Source organism: Typopeltis vanoorti, chromosome 22 (assembly GCF_054136105.1).
Source record: "Typopeltis vanoorti isolate ZY-2024b chromosome 22, IOZ_Tvanoo_1.0, whole genome shotgun sequence".
NCBI lineage: Eukaryota > Metazoa > Arthropoda > Arachnida > Uropygi > Thelyphonidae > Typopeltis > Typopeltis vanoorti.
In genome coordinates this window covers 24,456,368-24,475,728 of record NC_143570.1, presented here as the reverse complement: position 1 = coordinate 24,475,728, position 19,361 = coordinate 24,456,368, and the positions used below count along the sequence as shown (strand labels likewise).

The 19,361-nt window shown below is 35.5% G+C and overlaps 1 protein-coding gene across 1 annotated transcript in view; it reads right to left on the bottom strand.

Annotated features, from left to right (window-relative positions):
- Positions 1-16,527, bottom strand: part of LOC150094225 (NADP-dependent malic enzyme-like) — a 46,702-nt gene extending 30,175 nt beyond the window's left edge. Inside the window, exon 1 of the mRNA XM_090412321.1 lies at positions 16,339-16,527. Coding sequence (XP_090268447.1) covers positions 16,339-16,470 — 132 coding nt within the window. The 5' untranslated portion in view covers positions 16,471-16,527. The remainder of the gene's footprint in view (positions 1-16,338) is intronic.
- Between the last annotated feature and the right edge of the window lie 2,834 nt (positions 16,528-19,361).

Sequence of the window (19,361 nt, the reverse complement as noted above, 5' to 3'; positions counted from 1 at the left end):
TTTTATGTACAAGTCACCGAATCTTATAATTTGATTAGCATACTGCATTTTAAGACCGTTTGCTCAGTTACTACTTGTACTGTCGAGATAAGCTTTTAATAATAAAACCGAAACCATCAATTCGTGTGCATTGCCTCATATTGATGGATGGTTTGAGGGCAGTATTGTATCGTTAATTAAATTTTTTTGACATTTTGACTTTTATCAAATTATTTCGCAAATTTTGTTTCCATAAATCATCAATTTTCCGTTCTATTTAAGTGCATTTTTTAAAAAAAAATAATTGACTACTTCCTTGACAATCTGGTGGTCCAAGGAAGTTTCGGCACAATTTGTTACTCTGCTGTATTCTCTTATAGAAAACCCTAATCGTATTACGGAAACATAATATTTCAGTAGTTGCTCATGGCATGATCATCAGATAATAGTATTTAATCATGTGGGAAGGCTAGAGAAATAGGTACCGCAGTACCTTTTTGGAAGGTTTCGAAAACTCGATAAAGATCTACGGGAGAAGTTAGTAGAAAAATTACAATAGGAAGATTGCTTTCTTGCGATGCTGTGGGCTGTACTTCGAGTCAAGAGCCTCTAAAAGGTAAAAATATGAAGTTGCAATTACAAGGATTACTTTGTTTTGGCTTCCAGACATTTTTGTCCCTGTTTTCAGCAGCTGTTATTTCAAGTATACTTTAAAAGTACGTCGATCTTAGATTTTTTGTTTCGATTATTCTTAAAAGAAAGAAAAGCAGAATCCTTCTTAGAGCTTTTAGGGAATAAAATTCGAATTATAATACAACATATCGTCATTATTATTATCATCATATCTATTCCTGTTGTGTATTTATTTTTTTGTTACTTTTTCAACTTCTGTATTATTTGCATTTTCTTCGCAAATGATATTTATTTATTATTACTGACATCTTGTTACTTGAATATACTCTTTACAAGAAAAGAGAAACTGACTTTAAACAAGCTATTCCAAATACCTTTAAATGTAATACTATACTGAATTGGGGAGTTTGGCTCAGTTGAAGAAACTGTTAAGTTATGAATATATATATATATATATATATATATTCATTTCTCTTCAATTTCCTTCACCTAGAATGAGTGCTTCCCTTCTCCCTCCCACCGCCTGACAACCAATAATTTAGACGAGTCCTCCGCGCAACTAGGGAGTGTGAAAGATTACCAAATTCATAAAATATTACTACATTTTAGGGTGGAGTGATATTTTTTTTTAATCAAGGAGTGATGGCCTATAACTTTTCCCCGCTGCTCCCCACCACTAATGTGTACAAAAAAAAAAAGTGTCCAGAATGACAAGGCGCAATGTTCTGTTCCGTTGCAAAACTGTTTCTCCTCCAAGTTTAAAAGTAAAATAACATTTTTAAGCATTAAACTTATATTTATGTCAGGAATTCTGTGTTTTAAACTTAATTTTCGACACATATTGGGTTTTCAATGTTTCAATGTTATTGTGTTTTTTGCATGTTATGCGAATCTTCGCAGTTCACTGTTATTATCTTCCCCGCATTGTGTATGTTAGTCCTCCATCCCGACCTGGAAATTAAACATTTGTAATTTAATGAGATTTCCGACTCGCAATACGCGAGTCGGAAATCTCAGGTTCAATATTTTTATTTATTTTTTTTTTTTTCCGAGACATCAAACAGTGATAGAAAGGCTTAAATCCATTCATAGTTCGTTGTTACTTTTAAATTAATTTATTTATTTTAAATTATACCCAAGCAAGCAAATCATGTAAAATTCTGTTGAAAACACTGTCAACTTAGTTGACAGAATGTGTAGTATACCCACTCTACTTCAACAGACCGTGATTTCTAATTGCTCCATGGGCATGGATGTTTGTGATTCTTTAGTTGGGAGATGATTTTCATCGTTCGATCGGAGGACCTCACCATCCTGCTTATTAGAGGCCCGAGGTGGTTTGAAAAAATTCCATGTTTGGTCTCTAGAGAAATGTTTCTGAATTTTTTGCATAATTCACATTGCTTGGAAAGAAGTTAACGGACACCATAGTGTGAGGAACAAACGGCCATGATGCCCACCTTAATAAGACGTAGGGCCTCCTTTTGCTGCGATGGCTGCAGCATTCTTCCTGCAGGCCTGTAATGAGGTCCTGGAGTATTATGGGGAGGACGTCCTTTGATCTCACCAGGCGCTCCAGTTCATTCCACAGGGGGTTGAGATCAGGGCTGTGTGGAGGCCAGTCAAGTGTGGTGACGTTCATGTCCACAAACCACGCAGTTATTGCAGCAGCCTTACCATGGACAGTTATCGTTTAAAACATGATGAGACAGTTATCGTTTAAAACATCTTAAAGTTGTCCTTAAGTAAAACAAAAAAAAGTATATAAATATTGGTTTGAAATAGTATGGTCTCGTTTAAATGAGCGTATTTATTAACAAATTCCTTCGATAATTTCCTCTCTTAAACCGAACATATGTAAAACTCGCATGCAAGTGTTAGAAACTTAGGCTTAGTGAAAGTTTCAGGTGATCTGTTTTTATAATAATAATAATAATAATAATAAAAAAAAAATTCTTCGGCCTACAAACTTGCTCCCCGTAATATTATGCACGTGTTTTACTCCACTCCCGATAGCCTGCTATCTCGACAAAGAAAATAAACTTTAACAAGGATAGGATCAATTAGCTGTTCAGAAAGTGGGACACAAACATAATAATGGAAATGGAACTTCAGATGGGGGAGAAAAGAAAGAACGTAAAAAGAACGATGACAATAACAGGAAGAGAAGAATAACCAATAGTGCTCCTCCGAGTCTAATCCCTTTCTTTTCTAATGTGGTAGAAAGCGAAAGTGAAGCTATAATAATCACGCAATAGTTTGAGGTGCATTCAACTCGCCAATCAGGACAGCATTTTTTTTATCATTTTTTTTTTTTTATTGTTGCTCGTTTGAACCAGACGAAATTACAACTTCAACAATCCCGTGATCTTGTGTGCATGATTTCTGAAGTGATACTGTCAGTTCAAATCAGTACACTTCGATAGCAAAATAAAACCCTCCTCACGCAATCATAGGTATTTTCATCCCCACTGAGGCCCTGCATCGCCAAATTACTTGCGTTATATTGCTGACGAAATCCTCTTATATTTAAGATCTGTAGCTAACGTTGCAGCCTAGCAAGTTGTCCATGAAATTGGACTTTTTCTTTCCTTTTCTAAATTTATCTTTTACTTTCCTGATTGCACACCGCATACAAAACTAGTGCAACATTTGACTTTTCCCAGCTGCTTGTTTATCAGGTACAAACTTGAAACTAGTTCCACTCTACTTCGAAATACAAGAGGTAGAAAAGAGAAAAAAAAAAAAAAACACGAATGACCTGCTTCTACTCACTGAAGGCTAGCAGGTTTTTAATTTGAACTTCATGGTGAAAACACTGTCACACACACACGCATCTGGAAAGGTGTTGTTCTCAAGCAATAAAGAAAATGACACTAGGAAGTCGTGTAGCAACATTTGCCTCCTAGTGAGTCCTCCCTCCCTCATCCCTACACAACACCTTGCATTTCATGATAATAAAATTGAAGGTAGAAACACGACGCGCTATAGAAATAAAAAAAAACTCGAATGTATCCTTAAGCGAAACTAAGCTGCAAATCTCGTTGACAATGGGCTTAATCTTCTAAAAGAATGAGAAATAGGACAACACACTTAGTTTTTTATTTTAAAAAAATACTTTTAGGATAGTGGGAAAAAGGTTGATGGAATCATGGAAGCAAATCATAATTGGATTTTTAAAACTTTGTCCGTTCTTGTGTAAATGCCGTCCTTTTTTACTTATCCCTGTTGAGTACGTGGGCATTTGAACTGGAGAGAATAGCAGCATTAAAATCAGGTCTTAGCGTTATATATCACATTATCTCTTTTGTTGCTGACATGTTCGACATGTTTACTAGAAATTCTTTTTTAGTCTTCGACCAGGAACCTTTTAGGAACTAGAGCAGGGACATCCAATAGTAAAGTGGTAGCCTCCAAGGTTTCCAATTAACACAGCATGGTAACCTTCAGAAGTTCGCTCACGACTGGTCACACAAGAATACGGCACTCGCATAAAACCCCCGTTTTTAGTACGGTTCAGCTACCTTTATTGCATAGTAAAATGATGGAGAGAGAGAGAGAGAGTGACTGACTGGTTTATTTTTGAAAGATTAGGTCTTGGCAAAAGCACTAAACCTTAAGCCTTCGTGTTCTTAATTAAGAGCTAACGTTTCCTTTAAGCAAATAACTAAAGAAAATGAGAGCCTAAAGAAACTTAGTTTCATATTTCATCTTTGTGGGGGGAGGGAAGCTGAAAAGTTCTGATAAACACCTAGAACAAAAATGACTAGTTTGTGCATCAAGGGAAAGACTTTTTTCCTCAGAGGATTGCAAATGATGCAGCAGAGTTGTAACGAGTGCATGACACTTCATGGGGAATATGTTGACTAATGTGCAAGTTATACATGGTTCTACCTCAATTCCTCCATGGTGATTATCACAACTTTTCAGCACACCGTCGTATAAGGGAACCGTTATAAATACTGATTACATATCCGTACGCTTCAGCTACGAGGTATATACTCTTCTACCCAGATAATCCTCTAGTTCCATGTCTTCAGTACACGTTGATAAAAGTTTTGCTACTTTTCTACATCCATGCCTGCGTTGCAATTATTATATATCGATGATCCCAGTCTGTTTCTTCGTTTTATCTTTCTTTTTTAGACTAGAATACACGCTGTCACACAAAAGGTGACAACGTGTATGCAACAGGCCATTTTCCTTTGTTTAATTATTACGTGGGCATTTGAACTGGAGAGAATAGCAGCATTAAAATCAGGTCTTTTAATGTGAGATAAATACTTTGTTGAAGTCAGATAAATACGGAGTATTTATCTGACTTCAACAAAGTCAGATAAATCTGAATCCTCTGCTTTCCTTTGTTGAAGTCAGATAAATACTCCGTATTTATCTGACTTCAACAAAGGAAAGCAGAGGATTCAGATCTTTCGTGAATTCATTCATACACTGAATGGACATGCTAGTAGCACTGGAGTTCTGGTTTTTTCATGCTTTATATACGAGAAACTTCTATGTCAGTGACAAAAAAATAATCATACAGAGAACTGGCAGCTTGATCAGTTCTCCTCTCTCAATACCTGGGAGTTTTTAGTGCCATCATATAATTTTTATGCAAAAATTATTATTCTGATGCATGTGTATACATATCGCCCATTATTAGCTGATAAAAGGCATTTTTTCTCCCCCACAGGAGCCAGCAAATAACTTTGTACGAATATCCCGAAGATGGTTTACGATTCTGGATTTAAATTTTAACTTATCCTTCCAGCGAGTCTAAAAATATTTGTTACCATATTCACTATCTTTTGACTTGAACCACACAAATTTAATTTCAAGGTTTTAGTACTGTGCTATCAGTCGTATTTACTGATAGTTAAATGCGGGAACTATATTACAGATCTTTGTGTTAAGCAACCCATCGCTTCGATATATTCATAACCCTTTCACACTCTAGGCTTTATTCCATGGCGATGCGCATTTTCAACTATGGCTTTATAAAGCTTATTTCTAATCAAGAAACATTAGAACTCATCTGCAAACGCGAAACGAATATAATTGTTTTATTTTTATGATCAATTTCTTGTTTTGGAAAACAATCATTGAGCCCACTGAAATATAGAATTTCTGTTCTGTCATTCACTTTGTCTTCTTGGATTTAGATTGTGCTTACTCTGGAATCCCTTGATCTAGTTGCCTAGGATGGCCCAACTAGAGTAACAACACGCAGCGACGTAAGAAGAATACGCTGGTCTTTCCACCAAAAGGTAGTAATCCATGTAGAAATATTGTCTGGAATTACGGAGCAACTAAAACTATGAGGCTGGTATGGTATCTTCTGTCCAGTTTGCAGTAGGAAAGGCAAAATTTCAGAAGCGTAAACTCTACTCAGTTATCGGATTTTGTCACCTTTGAAGATCGCATCAAATGATGAGCACACTGTATTCCAAAAGTATTGAAAAAAATTAAAAGAACGCGCAAGTATATTTAAATAACTAGCATTCCATTTTTAATCCGCTTTTGATCCACCTCTGACAATCACTGTACGGAAAGTATCAGAAACGTTGGGACAAATTTTAACAGACTCTGCCATACGTTACTATTATTTTTCCACAACCAAACAATAAGTCAATTTCTATGAGTACAATACCGAAATCCCTTACATAGTGTTGTGCAAATTTGCTATGGTCGAATCGAACTACGTGGTGCGGTAAAATTCTTTTAATAGCCTATTTTCACGTGCTTTTTATGTATAATGTTAGACACCATGCTGAAAATGTTAAAGATGGAACTAAACATAGTCAATTGGAATGAAAGTGTGAAGAGTGGCAATTACGTATAATTCGTATTTTGAGAATATGAATTACGTGGCACTGGCAAAACTACCTTGTTTATGTTAAACGTCTAGAAGTTCCGCAAGTCTTGGACAGGATACGAATCTACTTTTTTTTTTCTTACGCGGCCTACATTACGAGAATATTGAGACATAACATAACAGTGCACTAATTTTTGGTGGTTCTTTCATTTTCAGTGGAGAAATGGTCCAATGTTCTGACAATATCTATAACATGATGTACAATACAATTGGTATACTAATGGAAAATCATGACAAAATGAACGTCCCCATACGTCTGCACTGTTTGTATGTGCTGAAAATGTAGAATTTATTTCCAAAAAAGTGCACAGAATGAAACTGCAGGGTAAATTGAGTATTCGTTTTCTTCCTTTCAGCTCCTCCATTGATTAAATCAATCCATGAATTATAAGTTTACAGAGAGAAGATATGCTATTTTCTCATCTTGATCTTTTATAGTAGTATTATTTTCCCATTCCTCCATGATGTCACAAGACTCCTCGCGGGAAGCCAAACTTTTTCTTCAGACCACAAAATGTATCATATTGCTTTCAATGCATTGGTACATCTCCACCCACTGCAATGCATTCCATTCATTCACCATCCTCCATACAAATATTATTATTCTAACTTAGTTATTCACAAGATTATTACGTAGAAACATGGACTGACTCCTCACTATCTCACCACTTATTACTTTGCGTACCAGTTCTCATATAAGAGCACAGGGATCAGCCAATTGACTTGTCTGTGAGGGATGAAATATCGGAAAAAAAGAGAAGGGCGATAAACGGTGTTCCACAAGCTGGTATCGCTCTTGTTTAATTTACATAGGCGAAACAGTTAAAAGTTTGAGTGGAGATATTCAATTGGTTGCAAATATTGAAAAGCTGGGGAGAGTAATAGCACGGAGCTTTGATGTGCTTTTGTTAAAAGAGGATTTTAATAGGCCGGTGCTTGGATGGAAGATTGGAATTAAATTTTAATGTTGCTGATGTAAATGACGTGTACGTTGGCCAGAGGAGATGGAATGAGGTGTATCATATTGGTGGTGTTTTACTTCATCAGGTAAACGAAGACTTTGTTCGTGCCTGATGGCCTGTGAATTGAAATTCAGGGAATACATTGCGGAAGTTAGAAAATCGATGACATAATGCTTGTAATACTACTGGAGATAAGGTGTTGGTGACACTATCAAATGTATAAGGCACTAATCAGGCCGCATCTAAATTTCTATGGACATATTTGGTGACCTGGGTAACTGAGGTTATTTCCAGACTGTGAAATGACGAGTATCCACATTCCACTTTATTTCAACAGTAATTCATCATGCAACAGTCCATCGAATGCTTTATAGAAAAATCACGGTTCCGTGTGCATAAGCATCTCCAGCATCCAATTCATTACAAAACGTAATTAGGATACTGAAATATGCCCTCTTAGAGAACTCTCTCGAAAGATTAATATTAAAATCCCATTTTGTATTCTATCTCTAACCAGTTTCGCCAACACAAACTGACCAATAATTTGCTACACTCTTTGGTTCTCCATCAAGTGTGTCGAAGAAGTACAAAACGGAAGTTCAGCATATCTTCAATGGCTCAAGTCAAAAACTGCAAATTCGCAATTAGCATACATTAAAGACCGCAACACGTTTAAAAAATCATTAACAAAACCAAACAAACCCTCTAAGCATTAAATGCAAAAAATTGCCCAAGGGTAGTAGAGGCCTTTCAGTCCCCAACTAAAGCTTATGTATAAATTCTGCCCATCCATGCTTCCACCTGTCACGTCCAGATGGTACTATGAAACACCACACAAAGATAACGCCGACTTTTTGACATCAATCTTCTCCAACCTGTTAGTGGATCAAGGAAAATCACCTACTACTTTAACACGAACAACCTGCAGCATGCCTTAACTGATCTCTTGTCGAAAAGACATCAGAAATTCTCAATCTACATATTAATGTCTCTCAGTCCAGATGGTATTCTACTTTTTCCAAAAACTTCTGCTGGATGAGTATAATAACATGTTATAATCCTCTCCACAGTAGATTTCTTAGCCAACCTTACTCATCTTTGGACACTAGCTGTGGAAAAACTTTGGAGAAATTCACATGATCGCTCTCGCTAACATTATAGCCACTTATCCTTTTTGAGACAATCCAACGCTCTTGACGCTCTACGTTGTGTAAAGTAGTTATCCCTAACTAACTAACTCAATGCAGTCATTCTCCATACACACAATGCTTCTTGCTTCCATCAAATGTTTCCATAGTCACCAATTATTATTGCCTATCTGTTACCTATTACCAACCTAATCTGCCCGAGCATCTCAGAATCGCTGAACATTATTCGGACTATATCAATGTCCAACTAAATATATAATGTTCCTGCTCACCCCAACCTCAGTCACTTTTACTACGGCTTCCATGATTCCTCCCCTTGAAGGGCAATTGTTGATCAGTAATACACGACCTCTTATCTTATCCTTCGTCTTCTCTTAAAAAAAAGATAATCATTATATTCTATTCCTCTCAATATATCATTTTCCGTCATCCAGATTTCGCTGACACTTGGTTGATGGAATTTGAGATTCAATCAATCTAATCGAGACCACAAACTTCGTCCCTTTATTCCTTCTATTCCTCTTCATTTATATAAAAAAAAAATCATAGCTCATCCCTGATGTTCTCACAATCCCTCATTCTATCGTTCTACAAGAGCTTTTGACTTTGCTGCTCCCGTCGAGACCACCCCTTCAGTCCCATCTTTTATTCCACAACAATTTACCTCAGACCTCTCCTAGCCACTTAATATAAGAACTGTTTTTATTGAACTATAAAATTAGTCATTTTTTATGATAATCCTATCCATGACAGGTTGTAAATTTATTTTTAATACGTTTTTATTTTATACTGATGGTACATTAATACCGTGGATGGTACGAGTTAAATAATCTGAGAACCCTGATCTAGATCATGTACGGAACTTTTTCAAACTACTTCAGGTCTCAAATAAGCAAGGGATTTAAACATGGCCTGTAATTATTCAGCAGTACTTAACATGTATAACTTTCTGAAATATAAAATTAATGAGATCTTTCGTTAATTTCGGGTATTAACAAGGGATCCACACTGTAACGAGTTGCTATTCTCTTAATATGGGGGGGGGATTAGTATTAGATTTATTACAGTTCAAAGCTACAACTTCACAACACCATTGTCGATCTTGTGATACGGAGGATGCTTTTATGAAAATGCGTGCTGACTTTTAACAGTGCATATGAATAATTAATTCTAAGTATTTCTCTAAAAAGATATTTATAATGTGCAATATTCATTTATTAAACTTCTATTTCGCTTTAATAATTAAGGGATACAAATCCTTGTTGTTCAACTGCCAGTAAGCAAAACGCTAAGATCGAGAACTACGAATCTGAGTTTCATATATATATATACCGAAAAACTATCGGTAAATCCAGGTGTAAATGACCAATTCCCTTAATTATTATTAAGGATGCCAGAAAAATAGCCGTTTGGCTTTCAATTCTATTTCGCTTTATTTGTTATCAGGAGAGGAGTTACGGGCTTTATGGTTAAATAAAAACTTTTGTGCAGTACTTTTACGAGTATTTAGTACTTAACGAAACATTAGCATCGATTTTCTTTCTGTAACTGCTATTTAATATGAACTAAGTTTTCGCACTTGCAAATAGGAGAATTGAGGAAACGGTAATGATAAGAAAAGGGAAGACCTTTTTTTATTATTTATTTTCTTGTACTTAACTTACATTCATTCAGCATAATCACTGACTCTCTGAAAAGCCTTTTCTCACACGCGGGATAATGTAGGCATCCCACCTGCAGAGCATTATTTCTAAAATACCCACAAGCGGTCTATGATGCGTGTGTATTTATCGAGCCCCGAAGAAAGTTCTTCCATTTTAATGAAGTCTTAGGACTCATGTAGGGGAAGTAGGGAAATGCTTAGTTTTCCTGGTTCTGGGAAATACTTGATAAATTGCGTCACGAAGCCATGTGGCAGAATTAAAGTCACATGTGTTGAAGGTAAGAACAACAGTCACTTGTGTTGCCCTCTATCAATTTTAAGGAACAACTGTCGAAGAAGAGTATCCTCACAATCATAAGTAAATGCGGACATCTCTTCTATGTTTCTCAGTTGAATTTTTTTCCCCGTTATTCGAACAGCACTTGCATTCCAGACGGCTGATAAGTTCACCTGCGCGACGTCAATTTCAATCTTGAGTAATTTTGCGAACATATCCTAGCTATTGAATAACCATTCCCTTGGTTTTCATGTAAGAGCTGCATCTACAACTACAATTTTTGGGGATAGATGATTTCAATTTCGGTGCGATACCAACAACGTACTTATTGAAAGCCCTGAAAGGGCTTGAAAAAAGTTCCTTGTTTGGCTCCCGGGTTATTTACTCTTTAGGGTGCCTTCATATTGCACTAATATCAGTAGGACCTCCTTTTTGTACTGGCTTCTGAATTTTAAAGGGCCGTGAACGGAAAATTATTCAGCGAACTTATTGTAACGAATATTTTATGCTTGTTAGTGTGCTCGGGTGGTCCAACCAACTTAGGGTTCTAGATCCCAAGTTTTATAAGTGGCACTAATTATATCAGCATTATATTATTCGATTACTAAAACGCCTCCTACAATAAGTACCATATATTGGGATGTGAAGATTAAAGCATGTGCACAGGGAAAATAAGTTTCAAGGTGAACGTTCTTGGAACAGGAATGTCTAGGCGTTGTCTGTGGACTAACTACATTCTTGTTCCTGATGGAATACAATTCACATCATTATATGACAATGCTATAGCCAAAAACTGGAGCTTCTTTGCCAGTGTGGTAAGAATCTATCCGATTTTAACACTTTTGAAATATTATTCTCAACAGAATTGTTCAATGCTAAAATAATACACCAGCGTAGCAGTTTTTAAAATTTAAACAACAAAATTATATGCAAAGTTGATTCGGGTATTAAAATAACAGGAAATTTTAATGATCGTGACTTGAAACTAGACGATTTTCTCCGTTCAAAATAAGACAGTAAAGCAACCCTGGATCATGATTTATATGAAATTTTATGTGTAACTACACAATTGCATCTGGCGAGCCGAAGTGCATTTACCAGTTTGTCCTCGTCTGTTTCCTTGTCTATTCCAGAAGACCTTGAACTTTTCTTGCAACATGTGTTATTGCCAAATCATCCTCAAGGTTTATAAACCTACTAAGAATTCCAATAAATGAAGCACTATAAGAAATTTAAGAAACATAAGAAAGTTAAAGTGTAAAATGATGAAAGATATAGTAATAAGTAACTAGAGAAAATAAAGATTAAACTTTTCAAACTAGCTTAAATAGTACCGTCGACAGGGTGTAGCATAGAGACAGCCTGCCTAACGGCGCAGCTTAATAAGGGCGCTCGTTCGGCCATATTGCGGTAGGCGCCGTCGCTACGCTAACAATTCCTTTTTAAAGTGCGGAAAGAAGTTTTTACAAGCTTAAAGCGATTTAAAAATTATTTGCGAACAGCAATGATCCAAGAAAGACTGGTTGGTCTAGCAACTATATCGATAGAGGCGGACATAACTTATAATTTAAATTTAGAAGAGCTTATAAACAGTTTTATTGTGCGATATCCCCGTAGAGCAAACATTTAATTAATATTATTATGTAATCGTTTTACACTAATGGTTCTCTTGGAATGAAAACAAAATAGCAATTGGAGTTTCTTATATTTTTGTCTTATAATCCATCAGGGGCGATATTTAATCGTTTGCCTCAGGGCGCGATGGCCCTGAGCCTAAAGATGAAACACAAAAAAATGGGGAATGAAATTAGATTGGCAGGTTATGTTACTTACAAGGAAATGAAACCATCGAAAGAAAATGTAGGTCTATAATATATTGCTTGGTGCGACTATTACTGCCGAAGGGACTAATGCACTTACTTGTTGACTGCGGCCATTTGGGAGGAAAGTTTCCAGATAAAGAACTTCTAAAGGTTCCTCGCTTCTAGATTCGAATCCCAGTCTTTTCAAGCAAACGAGTAATGTAGGGACATACAACTGCACTACCGGATGATAGATATTGCAATGCATTTTGAATTCCAGTTATCTTTATAATTAGATTTTAATATAGATATAAAGCTGTGCTCAAAGCTAAGGTCAATATCAAATATCTTAAATGAGTATTGAGTAATCTTCAATTAAAAAAAAACACCATTGTTCCAGTATAATATAAATTTTGTGGTATAATACGCATTGTAGAACAGTAGCCGCAGAACTTGTGTAAAAACCAGCAGGCATCTTTTCTGCAAATATATTAACAAATACATGTTTAAAGGAAATCAAAGAAAAAATCCCAGAAAAATCAAAAACATATTCCCACTTAGCATACGCTACTTCTTAGTCAAGGTTCAGAGGTGTCCGAAATTGGAAGAACGTATTGTTCTTCATAATGAACTAAAAAAGCAAAGGACTTTTAGTTCACAAAAATTTTTACTTCTGCATCAAATAAACGGATATTTGTTGCAATAAAGACCTGGTCTCTGGTATTGTTTTATTATTTCTAGTTCTATATTTTTTTATCATTTCTAGAAAGGGAAGACTTTCTGCAAATGTCTTGAAAATGTTATTCCTTCAGTAGGGCGCGTAATATCGTTTCGCCATTTTTTATTAGTGTTCTATTCTCTGACAAGTAGTACTGATGTATGTAAATATGGTAATTAATAAAAAAAATAAACATTTACATATGCATAATGATATGTAATCAAAATTCAGTAAAAATATCGCGCAGGCTCCAGAGGTTTACTGACCACAACATGCAGGCAGCTGGCGTGTTCATCAGTAAGACACGTAGATGTTGTGGGAAAGGCTTTCGGCTCGAATGCGCTGTTAAGAACACATTTTTATCAAATGAGGCCGAGTCCAGATGTTGGTCTCAGATGGAGACTGTATGAAGTTTTCTCTTTCTCTCCCCAGCAAATAGACAGACCATTCTGAGCACTTTCCTGCGCAATCAGATTGAAAGACATTTGTACCCTCTTTGGCTAAGTTTGAATCTTACATTTTCTTTAGACTGTGAATCTTGCATTCCCCATAAGACTTAATCACCTTAACCTAAAGTCATGGTTACGAAAGCCAATCTGGGCAGGTTGTGGGCTTTAAGTGCCTGTAAGGACACAGATTATTATTATTATTTAGGCGTGTACGTTTTTCTATTTAGGCTTGTTTATGAAGTACGAGTATAACAATTGTTACTTCATGCATGCTATGCCCTAAGCTCTACTCGCTGACTCATCCTCCGTCCAATGATCTTAAATGGTCTGTCGCCAATCCAACCAGTTGTAACTATTTGAGAATATATCAAAATATGCAGATCTGCATACATCTTTTAGATTACGGAGCACTCGAATTTCAGGAATCGGCAATACCACGAATATCCTCCCCCCCCCTCAAAAAAAAAAAACACCATTGGATGAAGACATGAGCGTTTTTTGGTCCCATCGAAAGGATCTCTTCCTACTCTCCTTTTAAGGAAGGATTCCTTTCAAAGGGAGAGCGCATTAAATTCGATTCCCCCCCCCCCAATATGTGAATTTCGTAATGCAGTAGTTGCCGGTGGACGCTACTCAAGCTCCCTTCTGGTTTATTTTTTTTTTTTTCTTTGTTGCTACACTACTATCACTGCCAGAAATACACCTTTGCTATGTTCAGGTTAATAATTTAAATAATTATATCTTTGACCAGCATCTTCTCCAAACGCAATTTGGTAATCTAAGAATGTGACGTCCTACATCCACGTGTCGGCCATTATACACACCGTAAAGGTCATTGTGATACGATCTGTAAAGTTACGCATGAATTATTCATACGTTTAACGATAGATGCAAAATAAATTAGAAACCCATTCCCCACTTTATTCCATCATTCAAAAAGTGTGAAATAGGGAATATCCCAAACAATGGGACATTCCCGAATCCTAATTTTACAAGGGAGGGATTATCATTGTTTCCTGACCATTTCATTTATGTGACAAAGGCTATAACTAATACGTGATTTTCTGAAAGGGATTTGTGTTGTGCAACATTTTTATAGACTTGAGTTACAACTTTTTTTTTCCCCCCTTTCTTTTTGCCAGCTATGAATACTTACCGTGACCTTTCTGGATATCCTTGATGTGTCTTGGGATACTGTGGCAAGTTAACCCCTACTTTAATGGTTCGCTGAATAATGCAAGAGGTAATCAACAAATAACTGAAAGTACGACGGCAAAATCATATGAAGCTAAACATTTAATCCTTAAGGAAAAATTAAGATTGTAAAACCAAAAGCATTAAAGCAGAATAATTTCGGGCTCGTGTGTGGCTTTTAAGACTTGTCTCTTGTAAGTCGGTTGTCCCTTCTTTGTACATGTATTCTTGCATCCTTGAAATACTTTACGAAGGGCTAGCTTTAGGTTTGATTTAAATACATGACTTTCCATTTAATCAATTTGAGAAAAAAAATATTTAAAATTCTTTTGAATATCATCTCTAAAGCCAGGCTACGAGTTCAAATCTCGTTGTGAATATGGATGGATGTGCATACATGTTTAGGTAGTAGATGAACTGTATTACTCGGTGACGTCCTTCACTTTGCTTATTGAAGCTTCAAGAAGTTCCTTGTTGTCTCTAGAAGTTGGAAGGTTTCCGGGACCAAACGTGAATTCCGTAGACTACTTACGGCATTCATGTACTATAAGTTTAAAACTTTTCATGAGTGTGATTCGCATTTTTCTTTTCCAGCATTTTAGAGCTCAAACCGGCCAACAAACTCATCTTCCGAATTCTTAATTTAGTAAGATAAGGTGGTTAGTCTTATAGCCCGCTGGAATATAATTTGTTAGTAAATTATGTGTTTTAGCTAAGGTTTGCCGAGAAAAAAAAAAAAAAAAAAAAATGTTCTTCGTATCCATTCCCCGATGGAATTCAAACTTGGATCGTTTCATCCAAAGGGCATCATCGTTACCAACTGAGCTACGGAAGTTTCGGCAGGATTCACAAATAATAATAACGTATAATTCTTATATTTCTAAACCAGAAAAGAAAAAAGAAAATGGCTCGCCAAAATATAGTGCCAGGGGAAATCTTGAATGCAGCATTGTACACTGCTTTATTTCGTACATTGATTCGATACTATGTCATTTTTATGATTGATACATTTATTATTTTTTTCATTTACGTGAGGTTAAATATAAGAAAAATTTACTGCTCTGCTACTAAAAAGTGAAGTGAAATTGAATATTAGTTACTTAATAAAAGAGACTGACACTAATATTTCGTTTATTAATTAAATAGCGATTGCTCCTAGTAGTATTAACTGTCTTTAAATAAAAGGCTCACCAGTATGTTCAGTATTGTTTTTTATAATGTTGGCCAAGATTTCAGCTGAGGAGGAAAAGAGACAAACTAGGCTTCCCAGTGCGATATCCTCTTGATTTACAAGACGGCATTCCATCGTGTAGAAAGGCCTACAGATTAAAGTGTTCGTTTGAGGACTTCCGCGGCCTGGTTGTAGTAATGGTCAATTAACATTCAGAACGAAGCACGGCTAATTAAACCACGAGAGAGTTCTCGATAATAATTAACGATAAATTCAAAAGTTGTTTGGTGTGCTAGTTAATCATTAGAAGCGGTTAAAATTATTATGTAACCACGTCATGATTAGATTTTGGGTAAACTGATTTAGGTTTAAAATTCTATAACAAAATTTATCTTAAAAATTTCTTAATTCCAAATTATTTTAAAATCATTTCACTTTTAAGTTCCACAAACGATTAAAAAAATTACCTTAAATATCCTAGGTTCTCTAAGATAGTCCACAGGTCTCCTGCTATTTCTTACATCCTCATTTTTCCTTCCATTTCGACAGTACTTGTCATGACATTCACAACAGTGCACTTTCTGGTTATTAAGCCCCATTTCAGAACACGCACAGCGTACCAACAACACACCTTCTTTCCGACTGTTGACGGAGCAACCAGCGCCACTACTAACGTCTGACGGAAGTGAAAAGAGATGGGGGGGGGAAGAAATCGTATGCACCTTACGCAACACCTCTAGCGCAGGCATTCGTGAGTCTCGTGCCATGTGATGCATAGAAATAAAATAAATAAAAAAAATAATAATAAAAGAAACGGAAGAAGCGGATGGGAACACCTGTTATGACGTAAAGCAGATAAAGTGACAGTGATGCCATTTAGCAGACTTTCCCTATTTGAAATGACTAACAGAATCTCTTCCCCCCCCCCCCCCCCCTCACCTCCCGCATCCTATGCAATTTCGTCGTTACCTTAGCAACAGCGCACCTTACTCGATTTGACGTTACCCACTGAACCTTGAAATTCACTGCTCACTTATTTACAATGGCAAAGTGACCAAGGAAAACTGAAATAATTAAAGGCCCTGTTCGCAACGCTCTGATTGTGTAGCCGGTAGTCGGTGACATTTGTTTTATCTTTCACTTAATAACTATACTACCAGCACTGTTGAGAAACAGCTGGCTAGTGGGTTTTGTGTTGACCTATGTAAGTAGGCCTGGCTAATAGAGTAAGACAATGGGGATGGTGTACAGGCGGACAAACTTGGGTTTCTTTGTCAGCATTTCTACATTTATTGTAAATTTGGATGCACCTATACGCCGAGAACCAGAAACAGTTCCTTAACATTTTTGCAACCATTAAAAAAAAAATGGTTTTACTAACCTGTAATTCCAGAATAAATTACTTGAAATGCAGCTGTTAGTTTAACGGATTCGTCTTGGATTATTCTAAATTTTCTGCTTTAATATTAATTGACCAATTAAAATTTATTATATTCTAGAACAGTTATTTTAGAGATTTTTCTTGGAATTATCATCATTTAAACAGGAGTTAAAGAAAAAAAAACATGTCGCATCGGAATACACAATAAATAAAAACATTTTTAAAAATGTATTTTACATCTGCATCGTCTGCGCTTTGTTTACACTACTACTTGTGCGCCACCTGGTTTTGAGAATGATTAGTTTCAAAACTTTTGCACAAAAATTGATAAAAATGCTTTTTTTTTTTTTTTTCTCGTAAGTCATTAAAAATTTGTAGTAATCGTATAGTGATAAAATAGAAAAAGTTTTGTGTATTATCATTCTGTCGTAAAATAATTTTAAGGAAAATGCTTCATAAGCGTCCGAGAGAAATAATCTGCCAATTTTGTTGCATGTTGTTGATAATAAACATTAAAATATTGTAAAACTGGAAGGCTTTCAAATATTTTAATTTAAAAAAGTGGAATTAATATATTTGGTGCTGTAATTTATACTGTTATTAGAAAAATAAGTTTTTGCTGTAAATACTAGTGATATTAGGAAGTCGTAGTAAAAATACTAATTCTACTCCCTATTTTCGCCAACTAACTGACTGGCTTTATTTATTCAGTGTGCCAAGGAAAGTAATTAGCACGAATTAAAGAAGTTGATGTTCAAATATAGCATTTTGTAACCCACTGGCCTTAAAATCTAGATTATGAGATTCTACATAATGTTTTCCCAACATGTTAAAATGCGGCCATCAGTTCTTTTTTGATAAACTACCAAATCCACCAAATGTATTTACCACTGCGTAGGTTTTTTTGGTATTTTAATAGATTTTAATTATTTTTTCGCTGAATAGATTGTGAAACTATTTCACATCAAAATCGATTCATATTTAACTTTAAACCCATATTTTTTTAGTTATTAGTTCAAGACAAAACAAAATGGTTAAATAGTAACTATTTATGATTTTAATATTTAAAAAAAACTTAAATAATATCTAATAAATACGTATAATTATAACAATCTTTTTGTAATGAAACCAAAATGTGAATGTAGCTCGCGTGTAAAAATGTCGTCCCCCTTTTGATCTATTAGGTAAAAGAAATCATTGACTGTGCTTAATAGACTCGGTCATTTTGGGAATGTAACAGCGAGAAATGGTTCGTAAAAGAATCATTTGGCAAACTATTAAACAATGCTGATTCTTTCTGTAATGGTCACGAGCAGTTGCTATTGTTGTTGAGTGAGGAAGGGGGGGGGGGACAGATTATTTCATTCATGCTATGTGGTATTGTGACTGTGATTTGAGGTCTTGAGATCCTACTGACACGTACAGGTCAAAAGGTTTTTTTTTTTTTCTCTTTTCTTTCTCTAGATTTTAGGGTGTCATTAGGAACATTTTTCTAAGGAGAATTGCCAATTTGAGTGCGTGGGTGTGACGATTTCCAACATTAGATTACCATTACACAATACGAACTTCCCTCCTGCTTACTCATAGAATATCTAGCCTTGAATGAAAGAAAAAAAAAATCTGCTATTTCAGTAGATGATAGCGATTGAATCCGCTACCCAGAGGAGCACATCTAATTAAGTGTTCTTTTGAAACAGTAATTTTGAAATCCATAAAATAGTAAACAGAAGCTAGTCAAGTTTAATGCAACTATGGTGCGATAAAGTTAAAGTCCAGAAGTATTGATTCTACTCGGATGCATTATAAACCTTTTCTGAAGAATGAAAACATTAAATAGATGAAAAAAGGCCTGATTCCTTCTTATGATGTAAAGATTCCGAAAAACCTTTACCATATCTTCAAGTTATATTATATGACGTATTTTTTTTTTCATGCATCTAATTTCATGCAAAGAATTATGTAAAAATTTTACCTTTATAAAACTTGAAACTCGCTTTATTTTAAAGTCCTAAATTTTCTGTTTAGATTACGGCATTGTTATCAGTGTCTTTTATAAGCATGAAAGCTAAATTTGGGTAGTGTAAATTTTAATTCTTCTTGGACAGCGTC